The sequence below is a fragment of the Amphiprion ocellaris genome, chromosome 1 (assembly GCF_022539595.1).
Source record: "Amphiprion ocellaris isolate individual 3 ecotype Okinawa chromosome 1, ASM2253959v1, whole genome shotgun sequence".
Classification (NCBI taxonomy): Eukaryota; Metazoa; Chordata; class Actinopteri; family Pomacentridae; genus Amphiprion; species Amphiprion ocellaris.
In genome coordinates, this window is record NC_072766.1 from 33,003,869 (window position 1) to 33,024,599 (window position 20,731).

The 20,731-nt window shown below is 38.9% G+C and overlaps 1 protein-coding gene across 1 annotated transcript in view; it reads right to left on the bottom strand.

The window, feature by feature from the left end:
• Positions 1–3,152: 3,152 nt before the first annotated feature.
• Positions 3,153–20,731, bottom strand: part of LOC111564513 (transmembrane channel-like protein 3) — a 113,510-nt gene continuing 95,931 nt past the window's right edge. Inside the window, exons 3-19 of the mRNA XM_055018544.1 lie at positions 18,990–19,124; positions 18,521–18,663; positions 16,482–16,629; positions 16,279–16,322; positions 15,600–15,747; positions 14,746–14,855; positions 14,558–14,636; positions 12,806–13,069; positions 11,930–12,058; positions 10,482–10,549; positions 10,041–10,169; positions 7,506–7,616; positions 6,908–7,033; positions 6,731–6,809; positions 5,728–5,770; positions 5,367–5,655; positions 3,153–4,395 (exon numbers count right to left, since the gene is read on the bottom strand). Of these exons, the coding sequence (XP_054874519.1) occupies positions 3,393–4,395; positions 5,367–5,655; positions 5,728–5,770; positions 6,731–6,809; positions 6,908–7,033; positions 7,506–7,616; positions 10,041–10,169; positions 10,482–10,549; positions 11,930–12,058; positions 12,806–13,069; positions 14,558–14,636; positions 14,746–14,855; positions 15,600–15,747; positions 16,279–16,322; positions 16,482–16,629; positions 18,521–18,663; positions 18,990–19,124 (3,048 nt within the window). The 3' untranslated portion in view covers positions 3,153–3,392. The remainder of the gene's footprint in view (positions 4,396–5,366; positions 5,656–5,727; positions 5,771–6,730; positions 6,810–6,907; positions 7,034–7,505; positions 7,617–10,040; positions 10,170–10,481; positions 10,550–11,929; positions 12,059–12,805; positions 13,070–14,557; positions 14,637–14,745; positions 14,856–15,599; positions 15,748–16,278; positions 16,323–16,481; positions 16,630–18,520; positions 18,664–18,989; positions 19,125–20,731) is intronic.

Sequence of the window (20,731 nt, forward strand, 5' to 3'; positions counted from 1 at the left end):
GCAAACAACAAATAAAACATGGAATCAAGATGGTACCACTGATGTGTAAGCTGAGCCAATCAAGCCTTTGATAGTTTATTACCTATTACTGATAATTATGGAGCAGAAAATTGTAAACGAGAAGGTCTATTTTTCCAAATTTTGAAGCCCAAATGTCCTCCAATTCTGGAATGACCCACGTTTATTAAACGTACCATGAGCTGTAGTAACACTGTCCATGTGTTTTAATAGATTCTAGAGATTAATAAAACGATTTTTTAGAGGCTTGACTACAATGGAACATATAATTAAACCAAAGTTCTTCCTATTTTATTTTGAAGGTTAAAGATCCAGATTCGTCATTATAACTTGTCCGGTTTCACGAGCCTCTGACGTGTATGTACTTGTTTCAGCAAAGTAATGTGGGAATTGTAGTGATCACAGATAAGCTAGAATAAGATAAGATAAGATAAGATAAGATAAGATAAGATAAGATAAGATAAGATAAGATAAGATAAGATAAGATAAGATAAGTCCTTTATTTCTCCCCACGCCAGGGGAAATTCACATTGTTACAGCAGCTTATGTAGCAATTGATAGATAGATAGATAGATAGATAGATAGATAGATAGATAGATAGATAGATAGATAGATAGATAGATAGATAGATAGATAGATAGATAGATAGATAGATACATAGATACATAGATAGATAGATAGATAGATAGATAGATAGACCTAGTAGTACTAGACGTAGTAATAGAAATAAAATAATAATAGAAAAGTAGTAATAATATTTACAATATGTACTATTTATTCAGAGTAGATGATTAACCACATCCTCTTCTGGTGAGGCAGGTGGAAGAGCTACTCATTGGGTCTCTGCCTTTTCTGACACATCCTCTCCTGCCACTGGAGTCTATGGCAGCCTCACTTTCCACTGACTGGAGACAGCTCCCCCAAGTCTTTCCAGACTTGGAAAGACTTGGGGGAGCTTGGGGGAGTTTATTGTCTGCACCTTGAGCACTCTAGCGACACCAGTGGATCAGATTAGATCTTGCCATGAGTCTGATATTTCAAAAATGAGGAACCACAGGATTCATTGGCTCAAGTTCATAGCATTAAAAAAGTCTTTAAATTGTTTACAAGCAACTTTTTTCCCCCTCCAATCTCTACCAAATCTGCCACAGGCTATTCTTATACCAAGCCTCATCAAAGTTATCATATGGATTTTTAATTTACCAAAGCATTTGTCTGTATGAGGCAAACAGAATCCTGCTGCAGGCAGTTCGCTCGTATCTCGGCAAAGCTTTGATCTGTCAAAACAAAACTTGGGCTGCGTTCCAAATCACAAATGTAATCTTTTTACATTAAGTACATATTGCAGCTGCTCTAACAAAGTACATACTGTTTCATGCCATGTGCATCCAGTTGGCACATGCTACTTCGTCATTATACCATAAATTTCAGCATCATTTCCTGGCATCTCCTCCTTCTGGAATCTGGTGACGGGGACTAAGATGTGAGGAGAGGAGTTGAGGAAAGGAATCATGAAGTACAGTTAGTGGAAATGAGATGATTGGAGTGACATGTAATGTAACTGCACTGAGGACTGTGGGTCAGAGTGGCCAGAAAAGCATACTAGCCTGCAACTGCAAAATCCAAGCAGATGTAGTAGGAATGTTTTTGCCATATAACTTTTGACATACTATGTATTGGAACATACTGAATCTTTTCTAGCATACTATATAGTATGGTAGTATAGCTATTGAAATGTGCCTTTCCGGCCCAAAATAAATGAAGCATCTAACCATAGGGGGATGCTGCAGTAAGCAACAAATGTGGTTTTTGATCTGTTTGTCCTGTAACACAATAAACTATACGGCTAAGACATTTCATGTCAGCCTAATTGACGTGACTGCCATATTGGATTTTATTGAATAATAAAATAAATAAAGATTTGCAGGCCACATATTTTCCAGTCTTCACCCAAACTGATACAGATGATCCTCACACCAAGCCTCACAAGCGTTATTGGATGGATTATAGATTTTCAAAACAGTTGGTATGTTATAACCAGTTGGTGAAGCTGCCAAATACACATTTCAGCAACTGCTTGATGTTTTGACACCAAACGGTGTGTAATGGACTTAGTATCCCCTCCTAAAGTTGTTGTTTTTGATAGATTTTTTTCATTTTCAAAACCATTCCTCTGTTTCAATCAGTGGATTATGATGGTGAAGTGAGAGTATATCTTAGCAATGCTTTGATGAGTTTGTACCAAGTTTCCTTATGGTCTCAGCATACCTTCCTCAGAAAGCGCTAAAAAGAAATCTGTTATTTTCTGTAATAAGCAAAAGGAATTCTTGTGTCAGGTGACAAATTAAGCCATAGCAAATTATGATGTAATTTTACTTGGAATGGCCACTATTAGGCTTTTCTTCCTGTTATGCACTCACTATGTCTGCACATCTGCAACTGAGCTTGCAAAGGTGTCGCATAGGCAAAGGACACACCCATTCGATTTGGATGCAAATCCATGTCATTTTCTTGAAAGACTTCCTTGGAGAACTTTTTATTTTTTTATCTTGTCAAACATGTACATATGGTGTATTTTATTTACTGGAAGACACATCATGAGCAGAGTAGGCAGTGGACACCTTGGGTTAGCAATTCTACCTTGAAACTGCAGTGTACTGACGTGATGTGTCTCAAAAACATTGATTCAGACTTCTAGGGTTTCATACATAACAAACCTATGGGATCAATCCTCCCAATTTGCAAACTGAGACTCTCTCGTTATTCTTCTTCAGAACTGGTTTCCATTCAAACATGCCACACAGCGTTTCAGAAGAGTTATAAGTAGACTGGTATGCTCAAACTGCAGCAAGTAGCAGAGGGGTGGGTGACGTTCAGAGGTAAGTATGTCATAGATCTCTGCATTGTAGAGGAAACAGCAGTGGACAGATACATCTAAGCCATATAAAGGCATTATTTTCATTGACAAAACATCTAAATATGTAGCTCTGATACACTGAGATAAGCTTTTAGGGGTTTAATAAATGAATGGAGAGGGGGTTTAAAATTGTGAACTTGGGTATTGGCCTTGACAGAAATCAGCACTCTCTGACTGCCCTTCTAGCTATGACTGAATAGGAAGCAAGCCCAAGTGATACTGCTGTATATGTTTTTATAGCTTGTGTTACAGTGTTGCAGACTGAACATTGGGTTTTATTGTTATACACATTGCTACAATAATCCATGCAATTAGTTGACATGGCAGTTTCATAATGATACAAGACGACACAAACAGGAGAACAAAATCACATTTATAATAATAGTCTTTGTGCTTTCACTGCAATGTATCGACACACCAAACCCTATTAGCAGAATACATAACTTTCACAAAAATGTCAAACATTGGAGCAAACCAGGTCCTTTGACCCAGTGGCATTTAGATCAAAACTGGTTTTGGATTTCTTTTTGGCCATCTTTCCTTGCCTTGCCTCAGACTTAAGGTAGCGCTCCTTGTTGTGGATGACCTGAATATACTGGTCAGTGCTGCTGTTCTGTTGGTCGCTGCTGGAGGCCAAGGAGGCTGAGTCTGACTCAGTCAGCGGGGTTTCCAGCTTCGGTCTTGTCCTGGACTTCGGATAAGACTCATTGTGACCGGCCCTGGCTGGGGACTGATATTGTCTTCCTGGGGAATGGATGTGACGCCTGGTTCGCACAAGAAGTGGGTCAGCTGCTTTCACATTGGCGTGGGACCGAGAGCGTAACTCTAAATCTCCCCAATCTAATTCTCCTTCACCATCCTCCTCTTCATCATCTTCTTGCGCTCCATATCTTCGTCGGGCTGTGTGGCTGTCCTTGGCCACAGTCATATGGCTTTCTACACGGTCACCGATGTAGAAGTGCGCTGGCTGGTGGAGGTCAGACAAGGAACGAGGCCGATGAGCTTTCCCTGATGACATTCTTTTCCTGCCTTTTCCCTGTTCTTCCTCTTCTTCTGCTTCACTCAGATGCTGCTGTGACGGGTGGGACCGGTGACAGTGTGGTTGATGGTGAGCGGTGCGGGGTGTATAGCGCCTGACGTTACGTGGGTACAACTCCAAGATCTCTGCAGGCTCCTCCATGAGATAATGCCGTGGGATGCGTGTCGCTGAGCGCAGCAGCTTCTTCCTAGGCTCATGCTCATTGACAATCACATAGCGGGTGGCGTGACCACGACGTCCTCCATAGCTCTGTGCAGTGATGATACCAGCAGCCTCAACAGGATGTAGGGAGCGTATGGTCTTCCTGTACAAGGGGTCGGAGTGGATGCTGTCAGAACAGTGAGATGGGGGATTGTACGCCATGTAGTGGTAGGACTTGGACCTGCAGGTACCGCTAGAACCACCAAGAAGTGGTGGGGGCCTGTTATGAGAAAGGACAACAATAAGAATCAGCCCATGTGATTATTGTAAAGCAGTAGTGTTGTTGGTATGCTATCACTGTGCGGTTCTATTTAGAAGTGCAAAATGGTGTGACATGTCTGCACTGGCCTGCCCTGTAACAGCTCATAATTCTGGCAAAAATTAAAGCAAACAAAACATTGTGTTCACTTTCACTGATGAGTAAACTGGTTTTAAAGACTGCAGTATGTACTGTCATGAATTAAAAAAACAATGTCTGGATGTCAGCCTGAAAAACATTCCAAAACTAAAGAAATAATAACTAAAGCACTGATGTGATGGGTATGCTGTTTTTACAAAAATGGTTTTAAACATGTGAACAAAAATGCATGGTCCTTTAAAGTCAATATTTAGCAGGTTAAATTTGATGCTTTTCATGCAAAAGACATTTCCATAACTTACAAGTATTGGTTGCTTTCCACAGAACAGTTTTCTTGTCAGAATGCAAAAAACTGAGAAAGCATTTAGAAAACTTCCCACCAATGAAACCCGGTTAGGTTAGGGCTCAACAACAGAACTTTTTTTCTACACCAAAATCAAATATTTTAGATATTTATGTTAATAATACAAAATATCTGATCATGTATTATACAAGTTTAAGATAAAACTTACAAGCTAACCAATGACAAATAGGGTCAATCAAATCAGCAACACACTTCAGGAGCTGTAAAATTATTGCTGAACACATTCATACATCAAAAATGATCATTCAGTTATAATATACACTATAATGAAATGGGCTATTCTGAGTGAGTACTAGAATGAGTACTTTTACTTTTGATAATTCAAGTACATTTTGACAATATTGCTTTTATAATTGAGGCTAATATTTACTTTTACTTATAACATAACATTTCTACACACTCATTTTGATATGTTTTATTTAAACCACCACTGCTGATTGGCTAATCCAACATATCATTTATTTGAGACCTGTTAGGTATGTGCTCCAGCCGGTGTTTAGGCAGGACGGTCACTGCTGGACTTCTCACTGATCCAGCCACACTTCTGTTCAGGTCTGCCCTGGATGCTGACTGGGTGATGGTGCGGATGCTGTTTCCACGATGAACAGGAGACCGAATGTTGGTGATGCTGCCGTTGTGTCGGGGGGATGGGCTGTGGATGGAGACCTCCTGGCTTGTGATGTCACTCTCCAGCTGATCTGGCTTTTTGTCTGCCGCGGCCTCTGGAGCCTGCAGTCTTGCTATAGGAGGGTTCAGTGCTACAAAGTTAGGGTCACAACACTGCAACATATAGCGCAATTCACATAGGAGACCTGACAAACACCAGATACCTGCAGCCATCTGGAAGACTTTTTTCTTGTCTTCAGTCCGTTCCTAAGAAGATAAAAGGAAAATTCCACCTTTAGACACACTTACACTCATGCCATGGTCAATTTAGGACTGCATTTATGGATTATTTTCAATAATTAATTTACAGGTCAATATATAATTGAGGGACTTTTGAAGTCCATGGGATATGTCTTGCATAAAATTTTTTATGCTCATTATGATCATGTCTTTACAAATTCCATAATTATTTATTATGGAAACAATCACTTATTAATAAGAAATGACTGGATATCACTAAAATGTCAACTAAATAACCGTCCAAATTTAATAACAACCACCTTATAATTAGTTTAACAATAATAAAATGAGCTTATTCGAAAATTGTTTTGATTATGCCCTTTTTATTAAGTTGAGATAATCATGACAGAGATTTCTTTTTTGGCAATATATCAAATTTTATCTGGAAAATAACAAATTCTATCTGTGTCCGAGAAATCACTTTCAACTAAATTACCCATTACAAAAACACCTCAAGGAAGTGTGTTAATTCCAGATCACATGACCTGCTCCCCATGATGTCATTTCCTCCTGAAGAAAAGACTGACAAGACTCCAAGGCTTTCTTAGTTGTTCATTATAGTGTGTGAATCAAGTGTAGATTTATCACGTCAACAGGTTTACTACAATATCTTTATAAATAACTTGCAATTTTACTCAATTGTATATATAATATTTAATCTTTCTCTAAAATTGCCATGTGGTGTTTGGTTATTGGCGGCCATGTTGATTTTAGACCTGAAAACAGCAAAAATGTCAACTATGATACAGGGATGGTCAAATCCACTTTTTAAAGTTTTTGCACAGCCTTGGAGACTTAGTTGATTATACTGTCCACTTAGTTGCATAGTAAAGTTGTTTATAAGACAGCTGCAAAATGGAAATGGAAACAGGGATGCATGCTGATGTATTTTAATTCAGTGCGACAAACTGCACATAAAACACTCACAGTCTGGAGCTGCATCCTCAGCTGGTTGTTGGTGAATTTGAGAGATCTGGCAATGGCCTGGAGATAGTATATCAGCATACTGAAACACACAGGCACAATTCAAAATTCAGGATGTGTATGCATGTTTGTGGATGTGTGCATATCCCATGTGTGTATGTGTAATATGTGCAGTCTTACAACAGCAGCAGCAGTGCTGGCAGCACCACAACAGGGCTGGTAACGTAACTCATCACTTTACTGAACCACAATGGGAAGTCACTGGCCACTGTCTCGGAGATGATGTCGTAAATTTTCTCTTGACCACTGTAACTCACATGTAAGCACTTTTACTTGTTTCAACATTGACAAAGAAGGCTGCACGAAGCAGTTCCACATTCAGATGTGTTTACATCACACACAGCTGTCTGCTGCCCTCATAAAGAAAGATACGTCACATTTAAATGAAAACTTTAAAATGCCTGTTACACCGCTTGAGGATGGAAGAGTTATTATTATTCCCACACTTGACAAAGTGCTTCAACAGCAACTAACAATTCTGTATATACAATATATACAGCTGAGCAGTATCGTTCAGTAATCTGAAGTAAAGGCAAGTTGTGAAATGTCTTTTGTAACTCTGTTCTTTGCAGGCACATTTGTCCAGCACTGAAGCAGCATTTAATGGAACAAAGCAAGCTCATCTTCCATTCTCATCACTGTAAATAACAAAAGGTTTTGAACTGATATCTGGTCCAAAAACAGATTTTTCTGTACGTTCTCTATACTTTGTCTTTACCTGAATGGTCCACAGTGCTGTGACGGTCTGTATCTCACTATGGCAAAGATGGTGGGCAGCATACATAGAAACAGCATGAAAAGCAGCATAGCCAAGTAGAAATTGTTTGATCTGAAAAACAATGAGAACATGGATATGTTAAAATGATGTAACATGTAGAAATGATCTTGTATTTAGATGTTTTACTGTCTAAAGTCTTCTTCAACCTCCACATACCTTCATCATCTGGTATAGACATGTAAGGCCAGATCATGTATGAAACCTCACAACAATGGAATCAAATGTGTGTCATGACATACAGAAAGTCACACAGTTAATTATTAATCTCTTCCATTCAGATTTACTGATGTGTCCCACTGAATTATGTTTAATCCTTTACAAGATAGGGTGAGTAAGAGAAGTTTAAAAACAACATTGTTTCTCGACACTGTACACAAAAGCAGAGGTTACTGCATTCTTTCTTTAGGAAGGAATGCAATAGATATTGTTCAGTATGTTTTCGGACACTAGCAATTCTTCTCTCTTTTTATTTAAAATGCTACTGGAAACATTTGTATTAGCTGTAACCAAGTGTCCTCCTTTCAGGACTGACAGCAAGGAATGGGACTCCAGCAGTGCACTGGTGTTTTATTTCTGAGCCATGATTTTTATTAATGTAGTGTAAAGCAAATGTGAGATATTACATTGTGGAGTGATTCAGAAACTGATGCAAATACGCACAGTCATAGTATCAAAGATAAAACATGAGATTTGATGAGTGTAGCCCTAAAGCTGCAACTATTAATCTTTGGATTTCCAAGTAGCCAGTGTGAAAGGTGTCATCGTCCCAGACAAAGTCATCATATTTTTGAACTGACTGTTTCCCACTGCTTTCATTGTCCCTGCTAAGTGAGGCTAACCACCTCCTGACCCAAATGTTCTAGGAAAGAAAAGCATTTTCCTGTGGAGTGTCGCAGGGGGATACACCCTGGACAGGTCGCCAGTCCATCACAGAATCACTGTGGGAGGAAAGACCATGAAGGCCCATGCAGGCACTGGAAGAACTCCACACAAAAAGAGGGCCGAGATTCAAAACCAGGATCTTCTAACTGTGAGGTACAAAGCACTTCACCACCAGGCCACTCACTTTGAAAGACACATTTTCTTTTACAAAATTTCCTGAATGACACCATTTATCAGAGCCCCAAACTGCAAAAACAGAAAAAGTAATTGCTTACAAAGCCTACAAAAACAAAAAACCTGTGCTGTTTCACATTGACTCACGTTTCTTACACAGAGCAGAGAGGAGATGGCAGGGGAGACTGAAAGCAAAATATAACACTACTATTAGATCAATAAAATAAATGCTGCATGGCTCAAAAATGTGGGACTGAGGAGCATGTTCTCATTAAGTTGTTGGAAGATACATTCAGCATGGTGGAATTTATTTCTCGAGTTGCAGAGTAGTATGAAAAACATCTAATCTGATGAGGCTGCAAAAATGAAGGCCTTGTCAAATAGCCTGTCTGTAGCATTTATACGAAGCAAAGAGCAGAAATTAGAGCAAGAAACACCCAGAACCTGTTTGGGGTTTAAAGGGGTTAATGACGCCAAAACAAAAAATTTAATTATCATTTACAAAAATATTCTGTGTTAAGCAGATTCAAGTGTCTCAGCATTCCATAATTATGACAAAGGGCATAGCATAGACAAGATTTTTTTCTTTTTTACTGCTTTAGCACCATGCCAGTATTAAACTACCTCTCCTCTAGTTGTGTAGTGTGCAGTGCCTCCATGTGTGTATGCATGCATGTGTGTGTGTGCATGTGTGCACGCACACACAAGCGCGCATGTGTGTGTGTGTGTGTGCCTGGTTGAATTTTCCACCACATCTGGGAATGACTGATAAGGACTGAAAGAGGCAATCACAGCCTCGTTACATAAATCAGAGTGGGCTGAGCGCCTCAGGCTTTGTAAATGTGTGCTGGTATAGGAAGATGCATATACTGTACTGTAGGACTACACACTGATATGACACCATCACAGCAGATCTGACAAATGAAAAGGGTTGATAAAAAATAGCAAGATATCTTGCTGAAAATATGTAATCAGACCAGTGCATTGACGCAGCTTGATCTCTCATGGGCTGATGCAGTTTGACCTCCACTCAGGATGTGATGTAAGAGAAAATTGGACGTGACATCATTTGTCCTTTTGTTCTGAGTGTGTGTGAAATGGAAGAATTCTAAATACCTTCCTTTATGTCTGTCTGATATTTCTCTTTAAAGCTATTGGAATTATATCCTAACTGTATTAAACAAATACTATCCCACCCACATCCAGAGGAAAAACAATAAATAATAAAACTATTTTTGTTAATTTATTTGTTGTTTGCCATTTGGACTTATTTTTTTCCAAATGCCAAGTAAGAGCTGGATCACGGTTTATATGCAGACCTTTGACCACTGTGTGTGGCAATTCTGCTTTGAGATTCCACTCAGGTTTGTGTGAAGACGTGTGAGTGTGTGTGTGTGTGTGTGTGTGAGAGAGAGAGACCTGGAAGCTCGGAAGACCTGCTGATGTGGAACATTACAGGTGAGGACGGCCCAGCTCCTCAGATACATCAGACCGATAAGCTTCAACACGTTGAATGCAGGAAGACAAGGAGAGAAAAACGCTCCCATCCTGAATGAAAGAACGAGACAGGTCAGTAGTACACACACACTCACACACACACACACTGGGGTCACACCTCATATAAAAGACATTACATTCAGTGCTTCATGGTTTCACTTCATTATGTTTATTGCTGCAAGGCGACATTTCTGAAATTAGTTGAGAAAATACAGTCTAGTCAGGCACTCAGGTGTAATGGAGATATTACAGAAGGTCACAGTCCGTTAAACATTGTCATGGACACTGGTCAGCACTAGCTAGACTGTTAGATTCTGAGTTAATCTAATGTTACAAGAATCAAAAACAGTCTTTCAAACTTACCAGATCATTCCTTGGTTATAAATTAAATGCAAGACATTCTCAGCTATTTTGAATTCTCCATATTCAGGCTGAGAAAAGAGGAAAAAAAACAGGAATTCAGTGTTGTCTTAAATTTTTAAACGAAAAACATTAACACATCTACGTTTTCTGAATATGTCAGAGGGAGAAGTCAGACATCTGCTCAACGTGCTTCATTTGCATAAAGTTGAAGACTAGACTACTTTTTGCAAATGAGCTGCAAGCAGCTAGTGGGCGACATGCCATCCAGTTGCTTGAGACGCAACACTACCACAATGCAGTGCAGGGTATTTCACAAAGACAATGAATGGAAAGTGTGAAACTGACAAACCCTGTGAACACATACCATAAGTCTCGCTGCCATGACCTCAGTCACTAAAATGGCAGCTCAGGTACTTTTATATACTTTTAGGTGCTTGTGCTTGCAGGTGCAGATCAGGTGACTATGTCAAGGTATCCTCTGACCTCTGTATGACGTTTGGTTCTTATATGCAACATTAAGACCATTCCTAAGCAGTTTTAACTCTTTTACAGGTCCCCATTGAACTCCCTCTGTCCCTACTGTCCCATAAAAAATACACACAGACATGACATGTATAGTTTCATAGTTTCAAGATTGCCTAAAGCCACCATTTCCTTGATTTGGCTTATGTTGGAGGATCTCAAATCCATTTCAATAGATATAGTTAAATCTGACCTGGAACAGCCTTAATTTAAAAAAAAAAAAAAAAAAAAAGTAGCAAGTGTACAAAAGCATAACATTTGAAAACATTTTCAGTTTTTGTGTATTTTGAGTCACTTTAGGGAAAGTCATGAAATTTGGGAAGCTGTATGTAAGGACTAAGACAATGTTTTGATGGTTCCCGCTGACTACTTAGATAAAAAAAAAAAAGGCCATAAGACACCTTGAGGTACCAAAATAACTGAATTATTTTGAAGATGAACTGAATTCAAATTCCACAGGACTTATCTGAAATTCTCGTTTAGGTCTCAAAGTCTCCAAAGATGCCAAGCATCAGACTGAATTTTAGGGGAAAATTAGTCTGAAATGAAGATTTTCATTTGATACACTTGTGCAGTCACAAGTGTCTGGGCATCAGCCTGAATGACAAACAAAGTTGTTGTTAAATCTTTCTACTCTGAAGGTCCTTGTACTGGGACCAAGCTGTATCTGTTATTGAAACACAACCTGCAGCCAATTTCCAAAGGTTTCTGAACGTGGTACATTCAGTGAAGAGGCCATGAAGTACAACTATGACTAAAACATGTCTCATTGGCTTAATCCTCATAAATTCAAAAAAGTGTGAAAATGATAATTCACAGAGTTATGTTCTAGACTCTTCCTTGGCCACAAACTTCCAAGAGTCTTCATCCTGCAGCAGTGGACAAGCAACCAGTTTTAAAGATGAAGACTTGTAAAATATACTTACAAACTTGCTCTCTAAGTCCCAGCAGCAGCAGTCACTTAGGTAGCGAACCACCAGACCTCTGATAAAGTCAATGAGCAGGATGCTGGCCACCGTGAAGATCATATCAATGATGGACAGCTTCAGCATTTCCTGGAAACATACACACATACCCTTAAATATATTATGTAAATATGCAAATCCTGTCCATTTAATTAGTCATCACTGAAGCCAGCCTATAATTTCCTCATTTGCATGTCAGTGATTTACATAATGAGCAGAAATGTCTAAAGTTCTTTTTGCTTGATAGCTGGTAGTTGTAATTACTGTTAAAGGATAGATGTAGACACCTTTGTGTATATATTTTGATGATTCATGGGTAGATTTTATGAAATCCTCTAAAGACATTAATGTTCCCCTGAAGCTGAATTATATCTTTAATGATTTCTGATAGTCATCTGATAAAAATACGAGTCTGTCCAAGACTTTAGGTATGGACCAAATATCTGCCAGATAAATAAGCTATACTGTGCTTTTACTGGTATTCAGCCAATGCTTGTAATCCGTATTCTGACTCATGACAACTACAGCTTAGATAGTGTTCAACATCTCTAATAATGACCCACGTTTTATATGGAAGTCTTTAAAACTACTGAAACTGTTTTTTTTTCATCACAAGGGAACACATTCAGATTTCGAGAGAGACAGTATGAACTGAAATACAGTGAATCTGAGATTTTCAATTGTAAATCTAGCAACTTTCAGATATAGTTCTTGATCCAAATTAGAAATCCTTCCTCAGCATAAATTTGTGTCTTTTTTAAAAGAATTTTAATAGGATCTCTTCCAACTAGAGGAATGCTAAGAAATTTAAAGTGTACACCAATCAGAAGATGAAACCTGTCCAACGTAGGTCTCCCAGCACTGGTCCTGCTGAGAGCGGGAGTTCTTCTCAAATAGAACTGTCTGGTTGGAGACTGTCCCTGAGCTGCTCCTGCTGCTGTTGGTAACGTACAGCACTGTGGCGATGGTTGCGATGGTGCTGTTGTGATGTTCAAAGACAGAGATCTCTGACACCAGGGTGGAGGGGCTATCACCCTCAGGTTGAGATATGGTGGCCAGGTAGGAGCTGGAGTCAGTCCAGTTACTTAGACTTACTTGAACCTGGAAGGAAAATAGAACACAGTCAACCAGATATGTGCCATGCTATTCCTAAAGGGGTGACATACTGTATAATCATGTAATAATGTGATGCCATTCACATGCTCACTCCAGTCTTTGTTTACAAATTTAGTTCCAGTATGTAATTTATTTCCATTTAACACTGTGAAGGATATATGAATAAGGCCCTCTGTAAAAGCCCTCAGAATATAGACTGGTAGAACACTTAAAGTTGTGGTAAGGTGCTGTCAGAGATGTTTGGTTCACACTGTGAGAGTTTATTTTTTTGGAAAAACTTCCATACATTTTACTGGAACTCACTTTTGACAGGTAAAATTTTAACTAATAGATGTCACTAATTAATTTCAATTAAGTTTTTTTTTTTTTTTTTTTAAATATAGAGCCAATTCGAAGAATATGTCATCTCATAGCATTTCACATCTTTAGGTGAGGTAAGGTTACGAATTTTAAACAGAGAACCTGGCAATCCAAAGTTCCCTTTGGGTTCCCCATGAGCAAGAAGTCAGCAATAGTGGAAAGGAATAAAAAAAACTCTCCTCAGTTTATAACTTACATTTTTCTGTTGTGCAGTGTGTACATTAATTCACTATATATATATATATATATATATATATATATATATATATATATATATATATATATATATATATATATATATATATATATATGTTTTTTTTTTTTTACCAACTACCATTTTTACTATCCACTGATTTATGACATCCTCTACAGCGGACAGTTACAATTTCACTCAAATGGATTCAACTTTGATTTAAGTCCATCCACGCTACAGTTACTGTATAGAACAGAATAAAATATTCTATAGGCTTGGGAGATTGTCATCTGTCTATTCCAAGACAAGATGGATGAAAGAGCAGACTATGCCTTTGTTCCATCAAGTGTTCCAGTAAGCCATGACAGCGAATCATAAGTAAAAGCAGGACTTCCTCAGTGGAATGCAGCCATCATTACAAGGGCTTTCCCTCCAGTGGAAAGTCAAAATATCTATTGTAAAAAATGTCTGTTGTGGTCCTGTTTTTCTCACAACCTATCCTGAATGATGTTGTTAAAGGACCAGTTCACTCAAATCACAAAATACACTTTTTTCCCATTTGCAAGTGCTCTTACTCTACTATGCAGCCTGTTTCTACACTTGCTACCAGATGTAGTTCCATGACAAACTCAGTGAGGTCTGATGATCACATTTTTAAATTCAACTTTTTATTCTACATGCGCAAAAAAGAATTTTCACCCACCAGCAACCTTTTATCTCCAGACTTTGTGACATTAAACTAAAACCGTCTGTGTATTTAAATACCGCTTTAAATAAATGAGACAATGTGGGATCTTTGAAATCTGAGTGAACTAACTCTAAACTGGGAAGTGTTTGTGACAACATGTGATGTCTCATGTTGCTGCATTAGCAGGCTTAATGTTTAGGATAGAGTTAAAGTGTGTAGTTTCTATACTCACAGCGGAGCTCATACTGTTGACTTTATCAAGGAGGGCAATAATGAGGCTGTAGAGATTCCCCAGGTATAAAACAAGCACTCTGTTAAAACAGAATTACGACATTGTTAGTGTACAGAAAGGCCTGTGATGTGTTATATAGTATGTCATTAATGCTGCATTGGGAAGCTGTTGTTGGACTGATAGAGCACCTGGCCAGCTGGAACCGCAGCGAGGTTCGTGGGTGGTACATTTCTAGCTGAGCCACCAACTCAAAGGCAGACGGAGCAATCATGGTAATGAGGGAAACCACCACACTCACCTAGAGGTAGGGAGGACACAGTAATCACTGACAAAGCAGGTATATGGTAACGTTCATACTGAGAACAGATTTCAGGTGAGATTATTGCACAATAGGACAAACATTTCCCTCTGCCTCATCAGCAAACATTTTAAAGACTAGTAGACCGAGCACGCCTCCCTTCATGGTAACAGTACTTCCCAATCACAGTAAGCCTCCGCTAGCAGTTTCCTGCCAAATCTTAAAAAACATTCAAGAACAGTTCAAGGAACATATCAAAGAGCCCAAGGCATTGACCTGACTTCCAAATTTTCCAGAACACCATCTGATTGAGTACCTACAGGGTACACCCATCAAAGCCCCATCCCATAACTCACAGGATACAAAGTTTCTGCTGTCAGTGCCCCCATGCAGGCACCACAGGACATCCCAATGCCACAGCCCTGTTAGCTGTTTGTCATCAACTTTAGATATACATGACTTACAGAGTAGACATTTTTTTTTCATGCACAACTGGTCACTAAACTGGTCATTGAATCATCAAGCTGGTAGAAAAGCAGAACAGTTTTAGGGTGACTGAAGCTCTCTGAAATGAATGAAATGATGAGCTCACTGACAAATGGATATTGAGATTCAGTGGCCATCTTCCACTGGATCTATCTCAGGTCTCCACTTTCAATTGTCCTTTTATAACTCTATTGTACGTTGGATAATTCAATCTAACTAATGATGATGAGAATGATTACGTCTGTTCTGCTACTATACCTCATTTTTTTCCCACAGCGTCAGCTCCGGCTTTTCCTGCTCTAGTTTCTGAGAACGGTCCACCACAAAGTAGATGATGTAGATGCTGCCGGCTAGAGACAGCAGTACCAGGATGTTGGCTAAGATACGCAGACTGATCAGAACTGCCCTGAAAAAGCAGAACCACAGAGTTCACTTACTAAGAGATATCTATATTCAAGATGTCTATAACATAGTTCTGACCAGTCAAAATGACAGTGGTATTGCTAACCTGCTCTATCAAAACAAAACTTTAAAAATTTGTTTGAATATACTTTTACAACAGATTTCTCTAATTACAGGTACTGATACCTGTATGTTGGAGTAGAGGATGACATCAGGACCATAACCAGCGATGACAGATAAAAGGAAGGGAATGCAAAACACTTATTTATCCAATGTTAATATCTTCTGTCTCTCCAGTCATGTCCTTTTAGTGCTCTACTGTCAGTTGCTTTGTCTCAAAAATATAAACTGGAGAAATCTCACATACTGAATGTTCTAAATCAAATGCGTTTGGTACTAATAGTAAAAGGTAAAAAAGTCTTTTGGTTTATGGAGTCACTGTTTGGTATTTTTAGCAGGCTAAACTATAGAATACCTAATGAAGGGCATGCACAGAACACATTAAAAAAACAAAAAAACAAGACAAAAAACTTACAGACTGGTATCCTTCTTCTTTTCCTGCTCCTCGACAATAGCTTCCTTTGCAGGAAAAAACAAAACAAAAACAACATTTATCATGACTTGTGTTTCAAAAGTTGCAATTTCTGATCTGTAGTACTGTGCATGTGTTAGAGACACAGTATGACTTGTGTATAATTCAGCGAGTCTGTAATGTGCTTGTCCATGTGTGTCTCTGACCCTGATGTTGTTGACAATAGCAGCTCCTTTGCTCTCTGCAGCCTCTGGGTTTCCTATCAGATAATCCCAGGCACAGAAAACTCTCCAGCAGAATGTAAAGTTCTCATCAGAGGCACTGGCAAGGCTCAGACGGGAGTTCTTGGCCATTCTGCAGGAATACTATTTTTAGAACATATGATCAAATCATACAGTATATAATATTGCAGCATTTTTAGGATGATTAGTTGAGAAGTTTAACAGCTTCAGTGAGAATCTTCAGAATTACAATACGACAGTATAATTTTTTTATTCTATGAATCGCTACACCATCTGTATATATATTCATATGAGTATATTATACACAGTAAATTCATACGGAAGCGTGGCACAGGTGCCTCATAGCTAGAGGTCTGTCTGTGTGGAATTTACGTGTTCTCCCTTTGTCTGTGTGGGGTTTCACCAGGTTCTCCAGCTTCCTCCCACAGTCCAAAGATATGCTGAGGTGAACTGATGATTACTGTCTGTAGGTGTGAATGTGAGTGTGATTGTCTCTCTGTGTAGTCTTATGACAGACTGGTGACCTGTCCAGGGTGTCCCCTGCATTCACTCTAAGTCAGCTGGGATAGACTCCAGCCCCCCGCTACCCTACAGAGGATAAACAGGTGTGTAGATGATGGATGGATGAGCTTTACAAGTGACTACCAGCTGGAATTTCAATGTCGATTTCTTGTTGAAATCTGTGAGATATCCAGTTAAAATGTCTTAGACCTATTCTGACTTCTTTCAAGAAGCTAAAATGTGATTTCACTATCAATGTGTCACAAAATCCAAATTTCATTAATCGTTTAGATAATTTGTTTAGTTATAGGTTGACAGAGAGACCATTTTGATTTGTGTAATAGAATTTCTTGAAAGTGATAATGCAGTGGTAAAATAAGAAGATAGACTCTCTGCTAGAATGTGCATGTGCAAGTATTAAAAGGTTACAACTCTGACCATGCTGAAGGTAGCATGTGCACTCTGCCTTTCTAATGTAAACATTGTACCACTGTGACGTGTGTTTCTTCTTCATACCAGGCAGCTAGCTCCAGAACTTAGGGTGTAATTAGCTAGAACAAAGGTAGAGGTTTGATTCCTGCTTCGAACATTGTTTTTTATGATTGTTTCCTCTTTCTAGATCTTTTGTTCTTGTTGTTGTTTGATAAGCTCAAAAATTATAATAAGACAACATTTTCACTTTAGAGGATGGAAATCTTCACTGTTGTAAATCATGGTGAAATGTAAACATTCAATAATGGTCTTCAAATGGTTGGTGAAAAACATTCACCTTTGAACCTGTTCTAAATGTCTTTTCACTGATGTCCATAGCATTATTAAATGCCTTTCAATGTAAAATGCTCACTGGGTGCATGATGCCTCCCTCAGGATGAACACACAACTGTTAAGCCTCTATGTGCTCATATTATTCTGGTGTGCAATAAACATTGCTGTCTGTAGTTGACACTAGAGGGGATTTAGACTGCAACAGCATTGCCAGACCAGCTGTCTTACTACGAGACAGTGCTAGATGCAAACTTGCTAGCAGGGAACATGCTAGCAATAAATCACAATACACATTTTCTCACTTCAACTCTGGTCCCATAACTGTATGCCTACCATGGTGAATGCCTCTTTTGTGCAGTAGTTTGGACAGAGCAAAATTATATGAATGGAGAGTGCAACCATACAGTCACAACTACAGCAATACTGTCAATTTCCTCCTCTGTTTGTGACTCTTTCTCAAAAGTTAACAATGTGTTACTGTCATCAACACAAATGTGCAGTTAATTTACTTTTTTATGTCTTGAATGCTGCTCTGGTGTAATGCTATTTTAGGATTTTTTTTCTTTCAAATGAGTAGTTCTTCCTTCTACACTGCATGATCTAGCCATTATCTAAAACAGACCTGATCTGAAAACTTTATCAAGTCAGCATGAGAATTACATTATTTTATCCTCGATCAACTCATTATAACATCAGCATTAGTTGTAAAATTAGTTGCAAAAAAGCAAAATGATTACTTTCGTAACAAAATGATGAAACTGTAGGCAAAGACAGCCATCCCAACCAGGAAGTAGGCAAGGGGCAACCGGTACCCAGCACTTCCAATTTTCCTCACCCTGCCATAGTAACCATAGAATAACACAGAGTACTGCAGGTAGCCCTGTGGAGAGTCAAACACAACAGATGTTCACACAAAACACAAGGTAGCACCAGCCAATGAGGATGACTTGACAAGGAAATCAGCTGTGCTTACAGTATGAGTCATTATTTCCCTTAAATATAATGTAGGGCAATGGTCACAATTTAAGAATGATGTCTTTACCAGCATATTACGTTATACCAAGCCTATGCTCATTTACTTGGGGGGATTGAAAGAAGCCATGGAATAGAGGTCAGAGAGACAGTAAAGTAATGTTTAAATAATGGTTCATTGTGTCTGTAAGTAATGTGTTATTGACAAAACAGTAAAAAGAGAGAGAGACTTGCCCCAAGAGACCAGATGGTGTCCAAGTCCTGGGCTGAAGCCAGATGCTCTTTTGGAATAGTTTTACTCCTTGTCGTTCCAAATGGAGCTCCGGCCAACAGCTGGTTCACACAAACATACAGTATCAGTTCAATGCACTATGATAATTATAAATCACGCACATTTGGTTAAGGTTGTATTAGGTTTAAGTACAAACTTGATTTGGTTAGAGTTAGGTAAAGATCAGGATGTGAGATCACTTAAAGTACATTTACTTAGTTCCCAATTACAGTAATTCCAGGAACATGAATTGCACTTAGCAATGGCATGACCAAGCCTAAATTACAATGTGTGCAATGGAACGAACAGAGAACAATAAAGGAGCATAGTGTAGCGAGTTACCCAGAGACAGAGTCAACCCGAAAAAAGAAATGTGACTGAGAGCATGTTATAAAATCGTGAGTAAAAAGTGTACTGACCCTACATTCCATCATCGGTCAAACAATTCACAGCATAAAACAAACACAGACTTAAAATCTGGCAAAGCATCGATGATGCTTGATGGTGGATAATATCATTCTGTAAGGAGAGGTGAGATAAAGGTGAGATATATGAGAAGAGATGGTGGAGAATTAGTTCCAACAAACCACAAAGGGAGGGAGAGATGTATAAAAAATAAATGGATGAATAAGATTTGGCACTGGGAATGACAGGAAAAGTCATGTCTGGGGAAATTGCTTGTGTCTACATGTCACTGAGAAACATAAATCTAGCAGCATTGTTATCCACCATTCTTGTCTGTAGTTTGCAGTTGTTTGTAAAGGATTTGCTGCTCTGCAACAATGGACAAATCATTTTCAGAGGTAAAGAAGTCAACAAGTAATACAAGGATGAAATATGCATCGATCAGCCACAGCATTATGACCACCGACAGGTGAAGTGAATAACATCGATCATCTTGTTATAATGGAATGTTCTGCTTGGAAACCTTGAGTCCTGACATTCATATGGATGTTTGACATGTACCATCCACCTAAACACTGCACATCAAACAATCCCCAAACCCCCATAGCAACAGCAGTCCTTGATGCCAGTTTCCACCCTCAGCAGGACAATACACGCTGACACACCACAAAAACTGCTCAGGAGTGGCCTGGGGAACATGACAAAGCTAAGGTGTTTACCCAGGTTCAACACTCCCCAGATCCAAATCTTACGGAGCATCTGGATGTGTCAGGATAAGCCTGATCTAGGTAGATCCCACCCTGCAACCCACAGGACCCACAGAATTCACTGCCACCATCCTGGTGCCACAGAACATCCCCAGAGGTCCTGAGTTTGTACACCGTGGTGTTGCTCTACATTTCTATTTAAAATACTCCAAAGATGTTTTGTTGGATTTGAGTAAAGCTACATACTTTACCCGGTCATGTTTTGGTTTCTTTGCAAACTCTTATGTGATTTTGGCAATGGGCTGTGAATCACTATAGTACTGAAATATTCCTTTCCTGCCAGGTCTTTTCAGACTGAAATTTATCTTGTTAGCCAGTATTTTGATATATCCACAGGCATTCATGGTGCCATCTGTATATGTCATCTCCCCACAATCCTTTCCTCTCATGCAGCCCCATATTATCACACTCCCACCTCCGTGCTTCACTGTTGGGACTATGCATTCACTCTGGAAGAACCAGTATTGGTTATTGGTATGTTGGTCTCATCTGACAAAAAAAGAATAATTTTTATGTATATGTATATATATATA